This window comes from Notolepis coatsorum, assembly GCF_963971535.1.
Source record: "Notolepis coatsorum genome assembly, chromosome: 2".
Taxonomy (NCBI): Eukaryota; Metazoa; Chordata; class Actinopteri; order Aulopiformes; family Paralepididae; genus Notolepis; species Notolepis coatsorum.
In genome coordinates this window covers 128319825-128341511 of record NC_140166.1, presented here as the reverse complement: position 1 = coordinate 128341511, position 21687 = coordinate 128319825, and the positions used below count along the sequence as shown (strand labels likewise).

At 43.7% G+C, this 21687-nt stretch overlaps 2 protein-coding genes across 3 annotated transcripts in view; one reads left to right on the top strand and one right to left on the bottom strand.

Annotated features, from left to right (window-relative positions):
* LOC311247254 (trypsin-1-like) overlaps nucleotides 1–7300 on the top strand; it is a gene marked incomplete at both ends in the record, with an annotated part of 28279 nt that extends 20979 nt beyond the window's left edge. The window contains 6 exons of one of the 2 annotated variants that reach the window (XM_084337603.1): nucleotides 5085–5220; nucleotides 6186–6336; nucleotides 6438–6688; nucleotides 6784–6920; nucleotides 7063–7164; nucleotides 7253–7300. In XM_084337603.1, coding sequence (XP_084193729.1) covers nucleotides 5085–5220; nucleotides 6186–6336; nucleotides 6438–6688; nucleotides 6784–6920; nucleotides 7063–7164; nucleotides 7253–7300 — 825 coding nt within the window. Of the gene's footprint in view, nucleotides 1–5084; nucleotides 5221–6185; nucleotides 6337–6437; nucleotides 6689–6783; nucleotides 6921–7062; nucleotides 7165–7252 lie in introns of those variants that run through there. The other variant, XM_084337604.1, reaches the window with a different exon arrangement.
* Nucleotides 7301–9756: 2456 nt separating this feature from the next.
* On the bottom strand, nucleotides 9757–11961 carry LOC311247247 (trypsin-1-like; the record flags this gene model as incomplete). The annotated part of the gene is made up of 6 exons (XM_084337595.1): nucleotides 9757–9804; nucleotides 10075–10176; nucleotides 10311–10447; nucleotides 10551–10801; nucleotides 10903–11053; nucleotides 11826–11961. 6 exons carry the CDS (start codon nucleotides 11959–11961, stop codon nucleotides 9757–9759), a joined length of 825 nt encoding a protein of 274 aa, XP_084193721.1.
* Between the last annotated feature and the right edge of the window lie 9726 nt (nucleotides 11962–21687).

The following is a 21687-nucleotide window of genomic DNA, read 5'->3' as shown; positions in this document are numbered from 1 at the left end:
CTGTCACTGCTGGTGACTCTGACAATAGGGTCTGCACCAAACCCGAAAACGGGTGGGGTTGTGTAAACACAAGTCCCCGCCTCAGCGTTCTCTCCATCCACCTTGACATATGGTACTGCCGTAGTCATATGTGATGACACTCCCAACGCACCCGCCGCCATGTGGCGCAGGTCCGCCAGGAACTGTAGATAGTCGGCCCGGTCCCACCCGCTGTGCATAGCCAACCCTGGACCCTTGCGAGCAGAGCGTTCCGTGGAGTCGGGTCGGAACCCGACACTACCCACGAGGCAATCGCACCCAAGGGGGGACCCCGACAGAAAGGGCCGGTTTGATACGGGGGAAGCTGACATCAATCCAGGTGACAGAAACCCCCCCACTGAACACCCCTCCAGAACATGCTGAGGAGTTGTTCTGCAGCCGGACATGCAAGGCGTGAGGACCCCATGGGTTCCTACACACCGTAGCCCTGCAGTGATATTACTACCACCTAAATCACGCGCACCTCTTCATTTCAGACCACTGCCGATCTTGCGGGAGCGGAAGGTACCAACATGATACCTGGCCTGGCAAAGGCGAGGCCGGGGAAGCCCGCACTGTGTGCCTCAAAAGGTTTCAAGCCCCCCTGCTGACAACACTTATAGTTGACAGACGTAACACCAGTTTCAACCAACACAGCTTATGGTGTGGGAGCCGCTTGACAGCACAACATTCTCACGGACAGACCCAGGCTCAGCCATCAACTGGGTGTCAGCCCCTGTCCCCATGAGAAGCGAAAAGTGGGGCCGCCCGCGCTTCAACGAAGGCACATGGCCCGCAGCCAAAGGAAACAATCAGAGCCCCCTTTTTCCGCTGGTGTTGGGGGAGGGAGTGATCGGAGAGCGGGCTGCTCACGGCAGGACGGTGACGGCTTGTTGTTCAAGCCGAGCCCATCCAACATGGCCGATCCCTCGGCCGCCAAGGCTGTCGGCCTTGTGGACACCTGTCGATTCAACTCCCAGGATACCTCTGGTGGGGGGAAAACATGGCCGCCTGTCAAGGGCCTCGTCATCGTTGCTGACGAGGCCGTGCTCTCTCTTCTTCTGGCTGCGCGGTGTGAGGCGGTGTGGGGCCTAGGACAATACCGCCCGCGCTCCAGCGGAAGACCAAAATCCCCTGCGGAGAGGGGAACCCTGAGCGGTTATAGCTTGCGGCTAGGTCAAAGCTAATAACGTCAACAACCTCGCGCGATGTGTCGACGTCGGCTGGCCCTCAAGGCCCCGCCACCAGACACCATTTTTTTGATAGAAAAAACAGCAATTCGAACACAGTTCTAATTGCTGCCAATTCCATACTGTGGCGGTACAGGCTTTAGCAGCCCACCAGCCACTCGCCAGGCCGACCCACCCATGGCGTCGGCCGGGCGGGGCACTGTTTCAATATGTCAAAAGCAAAGGACTGATGTTAACACGGAGCACCATTGGTGGTTACAAACAGCAACCTCCACTGTGGTGTGCACCATGAAGGGGTTAAATGAATAAAAGAACTAACACCACAAAATACTGTAGAATGAGCAAGCCCATATACACAACGTTAAGGGGAGGCGGACCAGAGAGAACCAGTCCCGCATTCATTCATAATATTCACAACAGCACACCAGCCCTAGGCCTTAGCCCATTTACCCAAAAAAAGGTAAACAAAGCCCCCCCCGCACTACTCCCCCAATAGACACCGATTGACCATCAGCATGAATGGTTGAGAGGAGAGAAAGCTGTAGCATAGACAGACATTCTCGTAGCAGAGAGACAGAACAAACAGTAGCCCACTACACTACTATAGCATAGCGTCCAACGCTACTATGGACAGAAAACAGTCAGCTGAGCCACAACACGGGCCGCCGCTAAGTCCCATCCTGCAGTAGTATAGCTCTGCTGCCACCCGCCGAGCCTCAAGCATCGGCTTCCAGGTGGAAACACTGTTCAAAACCCCGCCAGGGCACAGGTTTAACGCTACCTGTCTAGGCTACCTAGCCACGGCCTACCCTGTTGTCAACCCATTTACCCGTAAAAAGGGTAAAATAGGACTCAGCAAAACCCCCACATTAGCTACCGACTGACCTTCATTGATGAACCGGGCAAGAGGAGGGAAAAGCGGCCACATCCCACGGCGCAGACATTAGAACAGCGTAGCAGTAGTGTTAGCATTTAGCATTAGCATTAGCATGTAGCTTAGTTGTTTAGCAGGACGCTTCCAGGACCGCTCGGAACCCGTCCACTGCAGTGAAACGTTCACCAAACCATCCCGCCCCTGGCGCCGACACACAACATGGTTGTGTAACAAAACAAACCAGCATTACTAACACCAACATCAATGCCTGTTGACACAGGGCTCACCTGTGTACAAGCCGGCTCGATAGCCAACCTTGCACGCTACTCCTCGACTTGCTGCCACCAGACGAGGAAACATCAGAATAGGCCCGACGTGTCGCTGAAACATGCCCCGAAGATTCCAGGGGTAAGCAAACCTCCGGTAAGCTTTCAACATTACGCAATTTCTCTAATCTTAACAACTAGTTACATAAGGCGCACTGCGACCGTTATGATGGAAACTAAATAGAGGAAGAGTGTTTGGTGACCATGCCTATTGTCTTATAGGCTACGCCTCCATAGGGGCGGGACCCGGCAGGTGATGGCCGTATTTGTTTTTCGTTAGTGGAGTACAGTAGGTACATGAGATGAGGTATATCTCGATAGGGTTAAGAGCGGGACGCGATGGCCAAGTACGATAATATAACTGTCCTATAGTCTGTGTTAGGAACTCTCGGTTAGAGAAATCACAGTCTTGCACTACTACCAAAAGGTATTATGAAAAACTTTAGTGATCAGGCTTTTTTAACTGACCAATTACATAGCGCCATCCACTACACATCGGAAATTTACAATGTCAAAGTAGCACTTGACTTTTTCTCAAAAACCTTTCTCTCAATTGCTGATAAACGTCCACTTTATAAGAGGCTTAGAATAAAAAAAATATTAATCCCTTGGTTCACACCTGAATTATCTTCCTTGCTTAAGGAGGGGGATATAGCCTGGTCACTTGCTAGGCACTCCGAGCAATCACACTGGGCCACATTTAGACAGCTCAGAAATAAATGTACAGCATCTGTGAGAACGGCTAAAGTAGATTTTTACATAGAACTAGTAACCAGCTCCTACACAGGTCCTGCCATGTTTTGGAAGGCGGTGAATCTAAATAAGACCAGAACCACAATGTCCCTGCCTACAGAAAATAGAAATGGTGACACGTTGATTTCAGAACAAAAAGAGGTCTGTTTAGCCATCAACAAACGTTTCATCAAAGCTCTGCTTTTTATCTATTTGAGAATAGCCATGTAGGGCCACCAGGTGGACAGGACCATGAACAGGCAGTGAAACATGCACTTTCTAAATGCTGGTCACCTATTTTAGAAATAATATGCAGGGCCCCTTCTTGGCGGAGGGGAGCCCTGTGCATTCCCTGTGCAGATAGGGAATGATTTTCAGTTACATTTCCAACCCTTGTCTGTACATTCTTTGTAAAGTCTTTGAAGCACTTCAAGCCATTGATACCAGGAAATCAACATCATAGAGTAGTTTGTAGCGGCAGACAATTCCTTAGATGAATGATGAATGGTCCAGTTTGGTTCAAAGTTGTGGTTCAAGGTTGCAAAGTCTCAAGTGAAGTAGACCAGAGTGACATAGATACAGGTGAATGCAGGTGGTCATGTGGGATGAATGGAGACAGCTCTAAACAGGAAATGGATATGTGCAAGGTGAAAGAGACCATATTGGCTGAGGTGTCTATCTTCATTGATCAATAGTATACATATCCAATAGTATTCGCATTATGGACAGAGGGCGATAGCAGAGTTTACATGAGTTCCAACAGGCCTGGAGGGTCTAAATAACAAAGTTAGTTTCTATCCCTGCGATCTAATGCAAATTAAAAACATTACTACTATTGTCATGTGGAGGGTCCTACAGAAAGAAATATGATTCATTTTGGTCCACAACTAATAAAGCAATTAACTATAGAGATATTTACTGAAGATGCCGGATAATAAGCCATCATTATTTCCCCCCATGGAAAATAATACAATTGCCTTTTGTGCAATAAAAGAATGTTGAAAGTTGATGCTCATCTTGATTCCCTTTATTTAAAGTGTAAAACTTGGTGATCACAAATCTTTGATGTTATTATTGGCCCATATCTAAATCTTCCATCAAGTCTAGTAACAACATTGGCCACTTTCATTTCCAGTAGGATAGACTACTTCAAAATACTGTTACTTGTGTATATATCACACAATGGTTTAGGGCCAAAATATATTTCTGACTTGTTTCCACCCTATGAACCCTCTATAGGCCTACTTCTTAGGCCATCAGGTACTGGTCTGCGAACTGTTCCTAGGAACATGCAACGTGTAGCGTTCCAATGATACCCCATGTGGGGGTGTGCAAATAAGGGATCTAGGGGAAAGTTGACGAGTGAAAACCAGAAGTGAAAAAAAATCCGAATGAATTGACGTGGATGAGGAAATGGAGAAATGGAGAGCTTTTTTCTTGGCACACGGTTTACCCGGATCTCTCTAGAGGACTCATTTCTGAACGGGTTTTTATATAAAAAAATTCCTGTACTACATAAGACTTCAAGCTATGGATTTGCTATGTTTTCCAGCTTATACAAAAAAGATTTTCAATATTCTTTTGGAATATTGCAACTACTACAGAAAAACGTGAGTACACAAGTTCAAGTTCAACTCAAGTTCAGCCCTATGTTACTCTATTTCATTAGCACTAAAAGTGATTTTTCTTTAATGTGTAAGAAACTTCCGAATGTTATATTTCAAAAGAGACCAGGTGTATGCATGTGCTATAGGCATAAAGTATAAAGATAAGCTTTGCAAAAAAAGTATGCAGTCCTCAAGTTCAAGAAAAAAAATGGCGGCTAATATTTGCACTCTGACGTATGAAATGTGCTATATGAATAAACTTGCCTTGCCTTGAGGCAATTCTGGTAATGAATCACTTATGCTAGCATCTCAAAGGTGATTGGCTGTCCACTGACCAATGCAGAGGGCTGGAGAACAGGTAAACTCTCCAGACTGTGGATATAAACCAGGGATCCAGGTGAGGTTCTCTCATCAACAGGATCATCCAGCAACCATGATGTCTCTTGTCTTCATTCTGCTCATCGGAGCTGCTTGTAAGCATGCCTTCCTTGTATTGTTTAGATAGCCATTCACTGTGTACTGCTTTATGTAGCGCTACCAGAGCATCTGGCTTAAATGAAAGGTTTGAGATATGAAGGTCTTTCTTATTAATTACTAACCAAGAGTTTCTTTTTCTTTTTCTATCATAAAAAGAAAAAATGCCATTGTCATTGTCAATTGACAGAGCATCGACACATTGATAGAGTGTTAGATACTCGGGAGTATCTAAGCGCAGTAGCAGAGCTTTTAATTATTTTCAATAGTGTCTATGTACAATTGTACATATGTCTATACTGAACACTGTGACCTCATTTTCTACTTCTAATTTACATGCTATACTATGTTATTTGATACTATCTTGTCTAGCACAGTCTCTGGAGCGTAACAGTAAGAAGCATTTTGTATGAAAGTATTCTGTACTTCTGTATGACAACTATTAAAGAAACTTGAAACTACATAGAATCAAGCTGCTGCATAGAGCTTGACTCGGGACAGAAAGTTCAAGACAGACCCAAATCAAACCTGACCATAATTTAACCTGATATTTGGATCTATTTATGTCCGAACCTGACCAAAAACATATTTCCCCACCTCCTCTTTAAAATATATTTATTTTATGAAGATATTCTTCTACCAGACCTTACAAAAACCAGAGTAATTACTATAAGTGAGAGATTTAGCATGACCCAACGCAAACCCCTTGGATCCAGTTGGGTTTGGACAAAATCATATAATTGGATTGGATATAAACACAACTCTTCTGTGACAAATGTAAATCCTTCTAACATTGCTTTGCTCTTTATGGGGGGGGGGGGGCATGAGGGAGACTGTGAGGAGAAGAACACAGAGTAACCAACGATGTCCCCCACATGAGAACTACCCACATCCCTGAACATGAAAGATGTTTGTAGGTAGATAATAACGAATGTAATGATTACTTCCCTGGATGTGTTTTCAGTCGCCACGGAGGACGACAAGATCGTCGGAGGGTATGAGTGCAAGCCCTACTCCCAGCCCCATCAGGTGTCTCTGAACTCTGGCTACCACTTCTGTGGTGGTTCTCTGGTCAACGAGAACTGGGTTGTGTCTGCTGCTAACTGCTACAAGTCGTAAGTACCTTATGACTAATGTATTGAACAGAAAATCATAGATTTATTGGCACCACCAATAATTATCTCATTTTTACCCACCCATTGTCTCCCTTCATCAGCCGTGTGGAGGTGCGTATGGGCGAGCACCACATCAGGGTTACCGAGGGCAACGAGCAGTTCATCTCCTCTGCCCGTGTCATCCGCCACCCCAACTACAACACCTTTACCATTGACAGTGACATCATGCTGATCAAGCTGAGCAAGCCTGCCACCCTCAATGAGTTTGTGAAGCCTGTGGCTCTGCCCACCAGCTGTGCCCCTGCTGGCACCATGTGCTTAGTCTCTGGCTGGGGCCACACCGAGAGCTCCAGTGAGTAGCAACACCAACGTTGGGAACTGACAGATTTGCTAAATGTTCACCAGTGTATTTCCTCAGTATGTCCCCTCTCCACTCTGTTTCATCAGTGACTAACGGTGACAAGCTGAGGTGCTTGAACATCCCCATCCTGTCTCAGTGGGAGTGTGAGAAGGCCTACCCTGACGGGATCACTAACTCCATGTTCTGCGCTGGATACTTGGATGGAGGCAAGGACTCTTGCCAGGTATGTACAGTAAATCCATAACAGTATTTCAGTTGTACAACATCCACAATCCATTGTTATGGTGTTATATTCAGCATGTTGAACTTTATTGAACTCTTGTAAGAATCCCGTCCATCTCCTTCTTCCTTTCCCCTTCTCTCAGGGTGACTCCGGTGGCCCCGTTGTGTGCGATGGTGAGCTGCAGGGTGTTGTGTCCTGGGGCTACGGATGTGCCGATTACGACTTCCCTGGTGTCTACACAAAGGTATGAATCATACTGTGTTGTATTTACTTATTTGATTTGAGATAACATTCCCCTCATTACATTCACTAACTCTGCTATTCCCCTTCAGGTCTGCATCTTCAACGACTGGCTGGAGAGCACCATGGCCAGCTACTAAATGATCCCATTGGATTTCCTGTTCAATCACACAACTTAACATCATGTGTTGTTCATGTTTCATATTTTGTACTGGATAAGCCTTGCCAAATAAAGCACTTGAAGTATTTAATTTGAGTCTATTCTATCTTTTTTTCCTTTCTTAATATGAAATTCCTTAAATTATTCCCAAATCTGGCCTGTGCTTCAACACATCAGTAAAGTGATCATTATTGTACAATATATCTGATATCTCAATATTATTAATGTAAAAATGTAGAGCATAGCTAATATTACAGTATAATTCACTATCAGGGTTTGGATCACCTTACAGTTTTGAGGTGCCAATAAAGATATTGTAAACATTGTTGTAAACAACTTACCAACAATTACTGTCATTGTCAGAACACAATAATGGACTGTTCTTATACATTTTTGTATTATATACCCAAAGTCAAAGTTTGACTTGAGTCAAATAAAAATTACACAACCAAATTAATAGAGACATGCCTCATAAACACAGTATCGTCATGTGATATCAAACTGTGACAAGGTAACTACTCTTGTCATGGACGAACTCAAAAAGGGTTTTTGATATAGCTCAATAGAGTGATGAAATGTGATGATCAATGAATAGAGATATGATTTTTATGCATACTGTATAAATAGTGACAGAACAGCATAGAATAAACCTGTTGAAGAGTTTCTCCCCTCTGTTGCAGAGTTGTTAAGACCTTGATCTCCAACCCTTGTAAATCAACTTGTACGTGTTATAATTTATTTGTCATCTTTGCTTTGGTCTACCCTAGTCTTGTTGTCTCATTGTTATGATATAATATCCTGTATGATTTGATTTGCTTTATTTATATGTATTCCTTTATGTACACACAACGTGACTGTAAATTCAGCTGCCAGGGTTCTAACCCACAGCAAACCCTGGCAGCACATCACCCCCCCCCTCATCCACCTCCACTGGCTCCCCATCAAATTCTGCATCACCTACAAAACCCTCCTGCTCACCTACAAATCCCTCCACGCTCTGGCACCTCAGTACCTCACTGACCTCCTCCACCCCTACACTCAGTCACGGTCCATGCGATCCACGGACACTGGTCAGCTCTCCATCCCCCGAACCAGACTACGGACGTTCGGGGACAGAGCTTTCAGTGTGGCAGCTCCCACCCTCTGGAACTCCCTCCCCGTAGACCTCCGCAACGCCCCAACTCTGGACTCATTCAAAAAACTGCTCAAAACCCACCTCTTCAACTTGGCCTTTAACCCCTAATTTCTCACTTTTTATGTTGTGTCTGTCCACTATGTTCGTTACTTTTGTTATTTCCCGCCCTATGTAAAGCGACCTTGGGTCTTTTGAAAGGCGCTATATAAAATGAAGCTATTATTATTATTATTATTATTATTATTATTATTATTATTATTATTATTATTATTATTATTATTATTATTATTATTATTATTATTATTATTATTATTATTATTATTATTATTATTATTATTATTATTATTATTATTATTATTATTATTATTATTATTATTATTATTATTATTATTATTATTATTATTATTATTATTATTATTATTATTATTATTATTATTATTATTATTATTATTATTATTATTATTATTATTATTATTATTATTATTATTATTATTATTATTATTATTATTATTATTATTATTATTATTATTATTATTATTATTATTATTATTATTATTATTATTATTATTATTATTATTATTATTATTATTATTATTGTTATTATTATTATTAAATGAGGGAAACCTTAGTTGCCGTTCAAGTTTAAATAAAGTTTGGAAATGTCTCGTAACGGTAGGCCTATATAACCACCATTTAAATTTCTCATGAACACATTTGTTTTTCCTACTCTTCCTGGACCAGTTGGTTGGCCAAACCACTGATCAGATTAGAAGCATGGTCAAAAGGTGTCCTTGCGCATTCAGGCTGTTTTTTGGGGGACATAACTCCACGACAGCATATGTCTTGTTATCTGTAGTCAAGCAGAGGGGTGGCGTATTGACAGGCCACTAAGGTAATTAAAGGAAAACAGCACCATTTTTGATGGTGGGTTGGGTTCCATGTCATTCTTACCTTGATATTAGTTTATATATCACACCAATGTTTAAAATGCATTTCCCTTATAGATATACTGTGTTTGGCTGCCAGTTTCACCACTTCAGCAGGCCTTCCAGTATATCTGCCAAGTTAATAACTTTAAAACCTTGTGAAGGTTCACAATTCACCACAGCTGGAAATGGCATGCTATAACCTGTGAGTATAATAGGCTAATGTTGACCTTTAAGAAAGAAAAAAGATAGAATAGAGTCAAATTACATACTTCAAGTGCTTTATTTGGCAAGGCTTATGCAGTACAAAATATGAAACATGAACAACACATGATGTTAAGTTGTGTGATTGAACTGGAAATCCAATGGGATCATTTAGTAGCTGGCCATGGTGCTCTCCAGCCAGTCGTTGAAGAGGCAGACCTGAAGGGGAATAGCAGAGTTAGTGAATGTAATGAGGGGAATGTTATCTCAAATCAAATAAGTAAATAGAATAGAATAGAATTTTAATTGTCATTGCACACAAGTATACAATGAAATTTCAGGGGAGCTCCCACAGACCGTAGTACAATATACATGTAACACATAACACTGTACATATAACAGAATATTTTAAATAATAAAGTGCATGATGAGCGGTAAACATAGTGGTTATACATGTACACAAATACAACACAGTATGATGATTCCTACCTTGGCGTAGACACCAGGGTAGTCCCTCTCGGCACATCCGTAGCCCCAGGACACAACACCCTGCAGCTCACCATCGCACACAACGGGGCCACCGGAGTCACCCTGAGAGAAGGGGAAAGGAGGAAGGAGATGGACGGGATTCTTACAAGAGTTCAATAAAGTTCAACATGCTGAATATAACACCATAACAATGGATGGTGGATGTTGTACAACTGAAATACTGTTATGGAACATACCTGGCAAGAGTCCTTGCCTCCCTCCAAGTATCCAGCGCAGAACATGGCGTTGGTGATCTGGCCAGGGTAGGAGTTGTCACAGTCCTCATGAGACAGGATGGGGATGTTCAGGCACTGCAGCTTGTCGCCGTCATCCACTGATGAAACAGAGTGGAGAGGGGACATTGAATACTACTGAGGAAATACACTGGTGAACATTTAGCAAATCTGTCAGTTCCCAACGTTGGTGTTGCTACTCACTGGAGCTCATGGTGTTGCCCCAGCCAGAGACTAAGCACATGGTGCCAGCAGGGGCACAGCTGGTGGGCAGAGCCACAGGCTTCACAAACTCATTGAGGGTGGCAGGCTTGCTCAGTTTGATGAGCATGATGTCATTGTTGATGTTGTAGGAGCTGTAGTTGGGGTGGCGGATGACACGGGCAGAGGAGATGAACTGCTCGTTGCCCTCGGTACGCCTGATGTGGTGCTCGCCCATACGCACCTCCACACGGCTGATGAAGGGAGACAATGGGTGGGTAAAAATGCAGATGATTATCGAATAAATATATGATTTTCTGTTCAATACTCTGTACATTAGTTATAAGGTACTTACGACTTGTAGCAGTGAGCAGCAGACACAACCCAGTTCTCGTTGACCAGAGAACCACCACAGAAGTGGTAGCCAGAGTTCAGAGACACCTGATGGGGCTGGGAGTAGGGCTTGCACTCATACCCTCCGACGATCTTGTCGTCCTCCGTGGCGACTGAAAACACATCCAGGGAAGTAATCATTACATTCTTTATTATCTACCTACAAACATCTTTCATGTTCAGGGATGTGGGTAGTTCTCATGTGGGGGACATCGTATGTTAATCTGTTTTCTTCTCCTCACAGTCTCCCTTATGTCCCCCCCCCCCCCCCATAAAGAGCAAAGCAATGTTAGAAGGATTTACATTTGTCACAGAAGAGTTGTGTTTATATGATTTTGTCCAAACCCAACTGGATCCAAGGGGTTTGCGTTGGGTCATGCTAAATCCCTCACTTACAGTAATTACTCTGGTTTGGGTAAGGTCTGGTAGAAGAATATCTTTGTAAAATAAATATAATTTAAAGAGGAGGTGGGGAAGATATTTTTGGTCAGTTTCAGACATAAATAGATCCAAATATCATGTTCAGTTATGATCAGGGTTGATTTGGGTCTGTCTTGAACTTTCTGGCCCAAGTCAAGCTCTATGCAGCAGCTTGATTCTATGTAGACACAATTGAAAATAATTAAAAGCTCTGCTACTTCTCCTACTCCAGAGAGTATCTAACGCTCTTTCAATGTGGTGACTCTCTGTCAATTTCTCATGACGATGGAAAAAATGGAAGTTTGATGATAAAAAGATCTATACAAATAAAAACTATTGGTTAGTAATTAATAAGAAAGACCTTCAAATATCAAACCTTCCCTTTAAGCCAGATGCTCTGGTAGCGCTACATAAAGCACTAAACAGTGAATGGCTAGCTAAACAATACAAGGAAAGCATGCTTACAAGCAGCTCCGATGAGCAGAATGAAGACCAGAGACATCATGGTTGCTGGATGATCCTGTTGATGAGAGAACCTCACCTGGATCCCTGGTTTATATCCACAGTCTGGAGGGTTGACCTGTTCTCCAGCCCTCCTCATTGGTCAGTGGACAGCCAATCACCGTTGAGATGCTAGCATTAGGTGATTCATTACTAGAATTGCCTCAAGGCAAGGCAAGTTAATTTATATACTGTAGCACATTTCATACACAAATCTTTGATATTCTGGAAGTTTATTCCAACTATGCAGCATAATAACTCAATGAAGATGGCGCCGCTACGTCCGGCTGCCTGTCTGTGCGCTCCGTCGAGACTGTGCATACTTTTGTTAATATTTATAGTTTTAAGAGTTTTGTCTGTACCAACAGTAGGTGCAATTAATGTGTATGACCGTCAGTCACTAATAGACATTGGATTACGGGAAACTTACCGACTGGATTACTCTCTGGATCAGCTCTCTGAACCGCAACAATGGCCCGTTGAGATCTTGAGGACATCAGGACCGGATCTCGCCCCCAGGGACAAAGGACCCAGACGGCGAGGAAAGAGAGCTGGAGTCCGTAACAGGCTGAGAACCAGGCGGCACAGGACACCACTACCCAGTATATTGCTAGCCAATGTACAATCAATAGACAATAAACTAGACGACATCCGAGCAAGGATTCAATTCCAGAGCAGAGAGACGTTAGGGACTGTAACGTTCTCTGCTTCATCGAGACGTGGCTGGCGCCAGAAGTCCCAGACCACGCCATCCTACCGGCCGATCATTTCTTCATTCACCGCAAGGATAGAACAGCAGAATCCGGTAAACAACGTGGAGGAGGTATTGCCTTCATGTTGAACAAAAATTGGAGTGACCCAACTAATGTGAAGGAACTATCCAACCACTGCTCCCCAGAACTGGAATATATAACCATCAAGTGTCGTCCTTTCTTCCTCCCGAGGGAGTTAACGGCGATCGTCCTGGTCGGAGTGTATATTCCACCGCAAGCTGAAGCCAGCAACAAGGTTGCGCTCTCCAGACTACACGACGAGGTAAATAGAATCCAAGAGGCGAATGTTAACGCCGCCATTTTAGTTCTGGGAGATTTCAATAGCGCCAATCTGAGAAAGGTATTGCCCGACTTCTATCAGCATGTGACTTGCAACACCAGAGGCGGTAACATCCTAGATCACTGTTACACGCAATTTAAAGGTGGCTACAAGGCTCATTCTGATAGTGGCTTCGGTAAGTCAGATCACGCATCAATTTTTCTTACACCGAAGTACAGACAGAGAATTAAAAGTACTCCCGTAGTCTCGCGAGAGGTGCAGAAATGGGATGTGACGTCAGAGGATACGATCCGGTCAGTGTTTCACAACACAGACTGGAATGTGTTCCGCGACACAGATAACATTAATGCCTACACGGAGACAGTGCTGGACTATGTTTGTACTAGGGTGAAAGAAACAATCCCCACTACCAAAATGAAAGTTTACCCAAATCAAAAACCCTGGGTAGACAAATCCGTCCGTGAAGCTCTGAGAGAGCGCACCAAAGCATACAACGACGGCCTAGAGGCAGGCAACATGAATGACCACAAGGTGGCGCGATACAACGTAAGGAGGACTGTGTCAGAGGCCAAACGACGCTACAGGGATAAAATTGAACTCCAGTTTGAACAAGCTGACTCTAGAGCTATGTGGCAGGGGCTCAAAACGATGACAGACTACAAAGGCGCCTCCCTCAAACTGAACAGTGACATCTCCTTAGCAAATGACCTCAATACCTTCTATGCGAGGTTTGATGCTGGTAATAACAACACCAGCTCACAAGCCTCGGCAATGGGGGGGGGGGGGTCGGCTGCTGATGGAGGCGCAGTGTTCAGGGTAACAGAGCATGAGGTGAGGCGGACCTTTAAAAAAGTGAATATCAGGAAGGCAGCAGGTCCAGACGGCATCCCCGGCCGCGTCCTAAAAGTCTGTGCCGACCAACTGGCCCCAGTATTCACTGACATATTTAACCTGTCCTTAGAACAGGCTGTCATCCCCACCTGCCTGAAGAAGTCCACTATTATCCCTGTACCCAAAAAATCCAAGCCTGCTTGCCTCAACGACTACCGCCCTGTAGCTCTCACCTCCATAGCCATGAAGTGCTTCGAGAAGCTAGTAAAGGGCTACATCTGCTCCTCCCTCCCCATCAACATGGACCCCCTGCAATTTGCATACCGCCCCAACAGGTCCACGGAGGACGCCATATCCCATGTGCTGCACACAGCAGCATCACACCTGGACAAGAGGCAGGGGAACTATGTGAGAATGCTATTCATCGACTACAGCTCGGCATTCAATACCATAGTCCCCTCCATACTCATAGCCAAGCTCAGGGACCTGGGCTTGGGCTATGACCTCTGCCAGTGGGTCTTGGACTTCCTGACTGGCAGACCCCAGGTGGTGAGAGCAGGCAACTGCACCTCCTCATCCATCACCCTCAACATAGGGGCCCCCCAGGGCTGTGTTCTGAGTCCCCTCCTCTACTCCCTGTACACACACGACTGTGTGGCTCAGCGGAGTAGCAATACAATCGTCAAATTTGCTGACGACACAGTGGTGGTGGGCCTGATCTCTGCCAACGACGAGAGGGCCTACCTGGAAGAGGTCAAGGTCCTGGCGGGATGGTGCCAGGAAAACAGCCTCTCCCTGAACGTCAGCAAAACAAAGGAGATGATTGTGGACTTCAGGAGGTCGGGGGTCAAGGACTACAGCCCCCTCAGCATCGACGGGGCACCGGTTGAGAGAGTCAACAGCTTTAAGTACCTCGGAGCCTACATATCCGAGGACTTGACATGGACCACACACATTAACAGTGTTGTGAAGAAGGCACGACAACGCCTCTACTTCCTCAGGCGCCTAAGGAAGTTCCAAGTCAGCCAGAAGATCCTTAAGAACTTCTACTCATGTACAATAGAGAGCATCTTGACCGGCAACATCACCTCCTGGTTTGGGAATAGCACTGCACAAGACCAAAGCAGACTACAAAGAGTGACACGTTCAGCCGAACGCACAATTGGAGGGGGGCTCCCCACCCTCCAGAACATTTACTACAAGCGTTGCAAGGGCAAGGCTAAGAGAATCATTAAAGACTCCAGTCACCCGAACAACTGCCTCTTTGAACTGCTGCCGTCAGGCAAGCGATACAGGAGTCTCAAGGCGAGCACAGAAAGACTCAGAAGAAGCTTCTATCCCCAGGCCATCAGGCTACTAAACGAACAATGAATGAACACTACACAACAACAACCACCAAACGCACATAGCACACACATCCACACGCACACACTCACTTTAAACAAACACACTGTAGCACCCACTCCACACACTTATAGCACACACCCACTTTAAACAAACACACTGTAGCACCCACTCCCCACACTTTATATTTATGGATGAAGGATTGCACTACAACTCGTACACCTTACTGTAAATTGTACCTAAAATTGTACCTCATCCCATTTCTGCTTTGCACTAGATAGTACTGTACATTAGTACACTGCATAGTATTGTGTATTGTATATTATATGGTAACTAAGAACATTGTACATATGTCTATACCGAACACTGTGACCTCATTTTCTTCTTCTAAATTCATGCTATATTATGTTATTATGTTATTTGATACTATCTTGTCTAGCACAGTCTCTGGAGCGTAACAGTAAGAAGCATTTTGTATGAAAGTATTCTGTACTTCTGTATGACAACTATTAAAGAACTTGAACTTGCTTTGTCATGCTTTGTTTTTAATCCTAGGCCAATTTTGCAGACCAGTCCCTGATGACCTAAGAAGTATAGAGCGTATAGGATCGAAGCAAGTCAGAAATATATTTTGGCCGAAAACCATTGAGTGACAAGTAACAATATTTTGAAGTCGTTTATCCTACTGGAAATTAACGTGTTGATTCGTTTTTCTAGGTCTTGGACTAGTAACTTCTAATTCTAGCTATATATTTTAAATGATAATAGCCTGATGTTGTAATTGACTGGATGGGAGTGTTAACATTTAAGTCTGCGTCAATAATAATACCCATTTCTCATAATGTTGGTGTGTACCGTTAACTATAACATTCTTTAAATGATTCCAAAAGTTGTTAAATGCTTCAACACATCAGTGAGTTTATTATTGTACAATATATCTGATATCTCAATATTATTAATGTAAACATTTTGAGCATAGCTAATATTACAGTATAATTTACTATTAGGATTTGGGTCACCTTACAGTTTTGATGTAACCTAAAAAATAATGTTTTCTTAGCTAAAGAGGTGCCAATAAAGTTACCAATAAACAACAAAAATTACCTTCATTGTCAGAACATAATAATGGACAGCTGTTATACATTTCTGTATTATTTACCCAAAGTCAGAGTTTGACTTGAATCAAATAAAAATAACACAACAAAAGTGCATTATCAGCAATGCTGCTAAAAGCCATACAGTCATTCCGTTGCAGCTGTTCTATATTTGTACTGGATAGAGACATGCCTCATAAACACTGTATCCTCATATGATATCAATCTGTGACAAGGTACTTAACTATACTCTTGTCATGGATGAACTCAAAAAGGGTTTTTGATAGATCTCAGCAGAGTGATGTAATGCGATGCTCAATAAATAGAGATATGCTTTTGATGCATACTGTATAAATAGTGACACAACAGCATAGAATAAGCCTTTTTAAACATTGTCAGATTTGCACCAAACAATACCAAGGAGGCCTGTGGCCTGAATGAACTCCAATGGTCCTTAAAGAGAGTTTCTCCTCTCTGTTGCAGAGTTTAAGACCTTGATCTCCAACCTTTGTAAATCAACTTGTACGTGTTATAAATAATTTGTCATCTTTGCTTCGGTCTACCCTAGTCTTGTTGTCTCATTATAATATCCTGTGTGATTTGATATGCTTTATTTATATTTATTCCTTTATGTACACACAACGTGACTGTAAATAAGGGAAACCTCAGTTGCCGTTCGAGTTTAAATAAAGTTTGGAAATGTCTCCTAGCGTTGTAAGACGTAACGGTATATAACCACCCTTTAAATGTCTCATCAACACATTTGTTTTTCCTACTCCTCCTGGACCAGTTGGTTGGCCAAACCACTGGTCAGATTAGAGGCATGGTCAAAAGGTGTCCTTGGGGATTCAGGCAGTTTTTTGGGGGACATAACCGGCAGCATATGTCTTGTTATCTGTAGTCAAGCAGAGGGGTGGCGTATTGACAGGCCACTTGACCAGCTGTAATAAAGGAAAACAGCACCATTTTTGATGGTGGGTTGGGTTCCATGTCATTCTTACCTTGATATTAGTTTATATATCACACCAATGTTTAAAATGCATTTCCCTTATAGATATACTGTGTTTGGCTGCCAGTTTCACCACTTCAGCAGGCCTTCCAGTATATCTGCCAATTTAATAACTTTAAAACCGGGTCTCATTCCCGAACGAAGTTACGACAATTTTTTTTTTGTCTTAGCCAGATTTTGGCCCATTTAAGACATATTAGGGCTGGGAGTGGGAGTCCCCAAATTTTCCTGAGATCAGATTTGATCGTGGCTGAGAGCAGATTTAAGAGTGCTCTTAAATCTGCTCTCAGCCACGATCAAATCTCATGATTGATTGACTAATTTAAAATGTCATTATAACTTGACAGACTGTGTTCTCATAGTGATTCCTTCACGTCAACGCTACAGGCCTCCTTGGAATTAATTACTTAATCATAATTAAAATAAATATGACAATATTTGTACGATAAGAAATTACGCATTTGATGTCGGAAAAATAAATAATATGGATTCATCTGATCACAGGGCAGCTGCTTAACCATATCTGAACCAGCTATTTTGGACAAATGTATAATTACTTTAATTACTCGGATATTCAAACACAATTATGCAATTATTGTGAAATGATTGAAAATAATAATTATTTAATGCCTTCTGTGGAATTTGTATTTCTTATTTGTTACACATCTGTTTTAATGATTAATTATATACATTTGAAAGAATACAGGTCAACATGCAATGTATCCCATTGATTGGTATACAATGGGACAGATCTTTGTGACCTTTGTTTGATTGATTGATTGATTGATTGATTGATTGATTGATTGATTGATTGATTGATTGATTGATTGAAAACTGTATTAACAGATTGCAGAATGGGTACAGTACAGTACAGCTCAATTACATAAGGGGATGCAGACCAGAGAAAGAATGTCGTCTTGTTTACATCAGGGTCCCCCATTTTCAATTCATCATAACATATATGACACACACGACACAGATATACAGTACTGCTACATCTATACATTTATGACATACCAGATTTGCAAATACATTACTGTTTGTGATACAAAAAGAGTCCAGAAAAGAGAGTACATTTGACGTAGAAACTGTTGGAGGAGGTTGGGTAGGAGGGGTGGGTGGGGGATAGACTTACACTGTACAAGCAAAACTGTACATTGGAATATTGACAAAACCATACTTGGTCATTTACTGTACATTGGAGGGGGTTGATATAGCTATAAACCTGCATTCCTTCGAATATATCATTAATCAATTAAACGTATATTGAAATACACTATATAGCCTAAACACCAACTGTTATGGTTTGAAACCGACCCCAACAGCACGGCACAGACAGGTAGTTCAGAGTTAGCCAAAGACTAGGGCGTATTTATTTCTGAAACAGGAATGAGCGAAATAACAATAAGAACAACAAAGGGGAGAATGTTCTTGGCAGAGTTGTCTGCGGCTCTGCAGATCGTCCCGGTATTGATATGGAGAAGCAGCAAAGCGCCACTGCCTCTGCGGCTCTGCAGCTACTCCAGGATCCAACTCGGGGAGGAACGGAGAGAGAGAGAGAGTGGTCAATAAACAAGCCAACGGAATACAGAGGCAGTCCAGTCCTCCTTAGCTGAGTCCAGTATAAACACACGTGACTTAATCTTCAGTGTTACCAACACACAAGTTTAGCTGAGCCCAGTACAATCCCACGTGACTTAATCTTCAGTGTTACCAACACACAAGTTTAGCTGAGTCCAGTACAAAACAAAAACGGCAAATCTTCAGTGTTATCCAAACACACAGAAAACAGAGAATCCAAAAGGTTCGTTCCAAAAACTCACCAAAGCGCAAATGCGCAAAGCGGGCAACGAGGCACAGCTCCAACGGATGATAGAGATACACAACAGCGGCAACTTCCATAGACGTCCTGAAGAAAAACAGACGAGGCACAACAACGGGGGGAACAGGCAGTAGCAGTGGAAATCCAAAACGACCCGACAACGATTGACAGAAAGACCCGAGTATATGAAGGGCTCAGGTGAGCTGATTGCAACACACATCAGGTGCGTGATGGTAATTGGTACTTGACCTTGAAGTGTGCGTTCGGCAACGGGCCAATCCTCACAGTACCCCCCCCGCCACGGGAGCCACCCGGCGACCTACCCCGCCTCGGCTTGCCCGGATGGGACCGAAGGAAGCCGGTGATCAGGGGCACTGGAGAGGGGGACAGAGACAGAGGCCCGGAAAGGGGGACCGGGGACGGGCACAGAGGACCGGTGAGGGGGACTGGAGACGGGGACATACTACTTAATCATAATTAAAATAAATATGACAATATTTGTACGATAAGAAATTACGCATTTGATGTCGGAAAAATAAATAATATGGATTCATCTGATCACAGGGCAGCTGCTTAACCATATCTGAACCAGCTATTTTGGACAAATGTATAATTACTTTAATTACTCGGATATTCAAACACAATTATGCAATTATTGTGAAATGATTGAAAATAATAATTATTTAATGCCTTCTGTGGAATTTGTATTTCTTATTTGTTACACATCTGTTTTAATGATTAATTATATACATTTGAAAGAATGCAGGTCAACATGCAATGTATCCCATTGATTGGTATACAATGGGACAGATCTTTGTGACCTTTGTTTGATTGATTGATTGATTGATTGATTGATTGATTGATTGATTGATTGAAAACTGTATTAACAGATTGCAGAATGGGTACAGTACAGTACAGCTCAATTACATAAGGGGATGCAGACCAGAGAAAGAATGTCGTCTTGTTTACATCAGGGTCCCCCATTTTCAATTCATCATAACATATATGACACACACGACACAGATATACAGTACTGCTACATCTATACATTTATGACATACCAGATTTGCAAATACATTACTGTTTGTGATACAAAAAGAGTCCAGAAAAGAGAGTACATTTGACGTAGAAACTGTTGGAGGAGGTTGGGTAGGAGGGGTGGGTGGGGGATAGACTTACACTGTACAAGCAAAACTGTACATTGGAATATTGACAAAACCATACTTGGTCATTTACTGTACATTGGAGGGGGTTGATATAGCTATAAACCTGCATTCCTTCGAATATATCATTAATCAATTAAACTTATATTGAAATACACTATATAGCCTAAACACCAACTGTTATGGTTTGAAACCGACCCCAACAGCACGGCACAGACAGGTAGTTCAGAGTTAGCCAAAGACTAGGGCGTATTTATTTCTGAAACAGGAATGAGCGAAATAACAATAAGAACAACAAAGGGGAGAATGTTCTTGGCAGAGTTGTCTGCGGCTCTGCAGATCGTCCCGGTATTGATATGGAGAAGCAGCGAAGCGCCACTGCCTCTGCGGCTCTGCAGCTACTCCAGGATCCAACTCGGGGAGGAACGGAGAGAGAGAGAGAGTGGTCAATAAACAAGCCAACGGAATACAGAGGCAGTCCAGTCCTCCTTAGCTGAGTCCAGTATAAACACACGTGACTTAATCTTCAGTGTTACCAACACACAAGTTTAGCTGAGCCCAGTACAATCCCACGTGACTTAATCTTCAGTGTTACCAACACACAAGTTTAGCTGAGTCCAGTACAAAACAAAAACGACAAATCTTCAGTGTTATCCAAACACACAGAAAACAGAGAATCCAAAAGGTTCGTTCCAAAAACTCACCAAAGCGCAAATGCGCAAAGCGGGCAACGAGGCACAGCTCCAACGGATGATAGAGATACACAACAGCGGCAACTTCCATAGACGTCCTGAAGAAAAACAGACGAGGCACAACAACGGGGGGAACAGGCAGTAGCAGTGGAAATCCAAAACGACCCGACAACGATTGACAGAAAGACCCGAGTATATGAAGGGCTCAGGTGAGCTGATTGCAACACACATCAGGTGCGTGATGGTAATTGGTACTTGACCTTGAAGTGTGCGTTCGGCAACGGGCCAATCCTCACAGTACCCCCCCCCGCCACGGGAGCCACCCGGCGACCTACCCCGCCTCGGCTTGCCCGGATGGGACCGAAGGAAGCCGGTGATCAGGGGCACTGGAGAGGGGGACAGAGACAGAGGCCCGGAAAGGGGGACCGGGGACGGGCACAGAGGACCGGTGAGGGGGGCTGGAGACGGGGACAGGGACCCGGTGAGGGGGGCTGGAGACAGGGACAGGGAACCGGCGAGGGGGGCCGGAGACGGAGACAGGGGCCCGGTGAGGGGGCTGGAGACAGGGACACAAGGAGAACCCCGGGGCGAAGGACTGGACGCCGCCTGAAGACACTGGGCATGACAGGAGGAGCTCCACCCCCTGATGGTGCCGGAGGACCAGGCGATGTGGGGCTCATGCAGCGCGAGCCAGGGCCGACCCAGGACCACTGGGACAAGAGGGGATCTGGCAATGAAAAACTGGAGTGTCTCAATGTGGTTACCAGCAACGGTGAGGAGGACAGGACAGGTGCGTTGAGTGATGTCAGCCAGGCGGT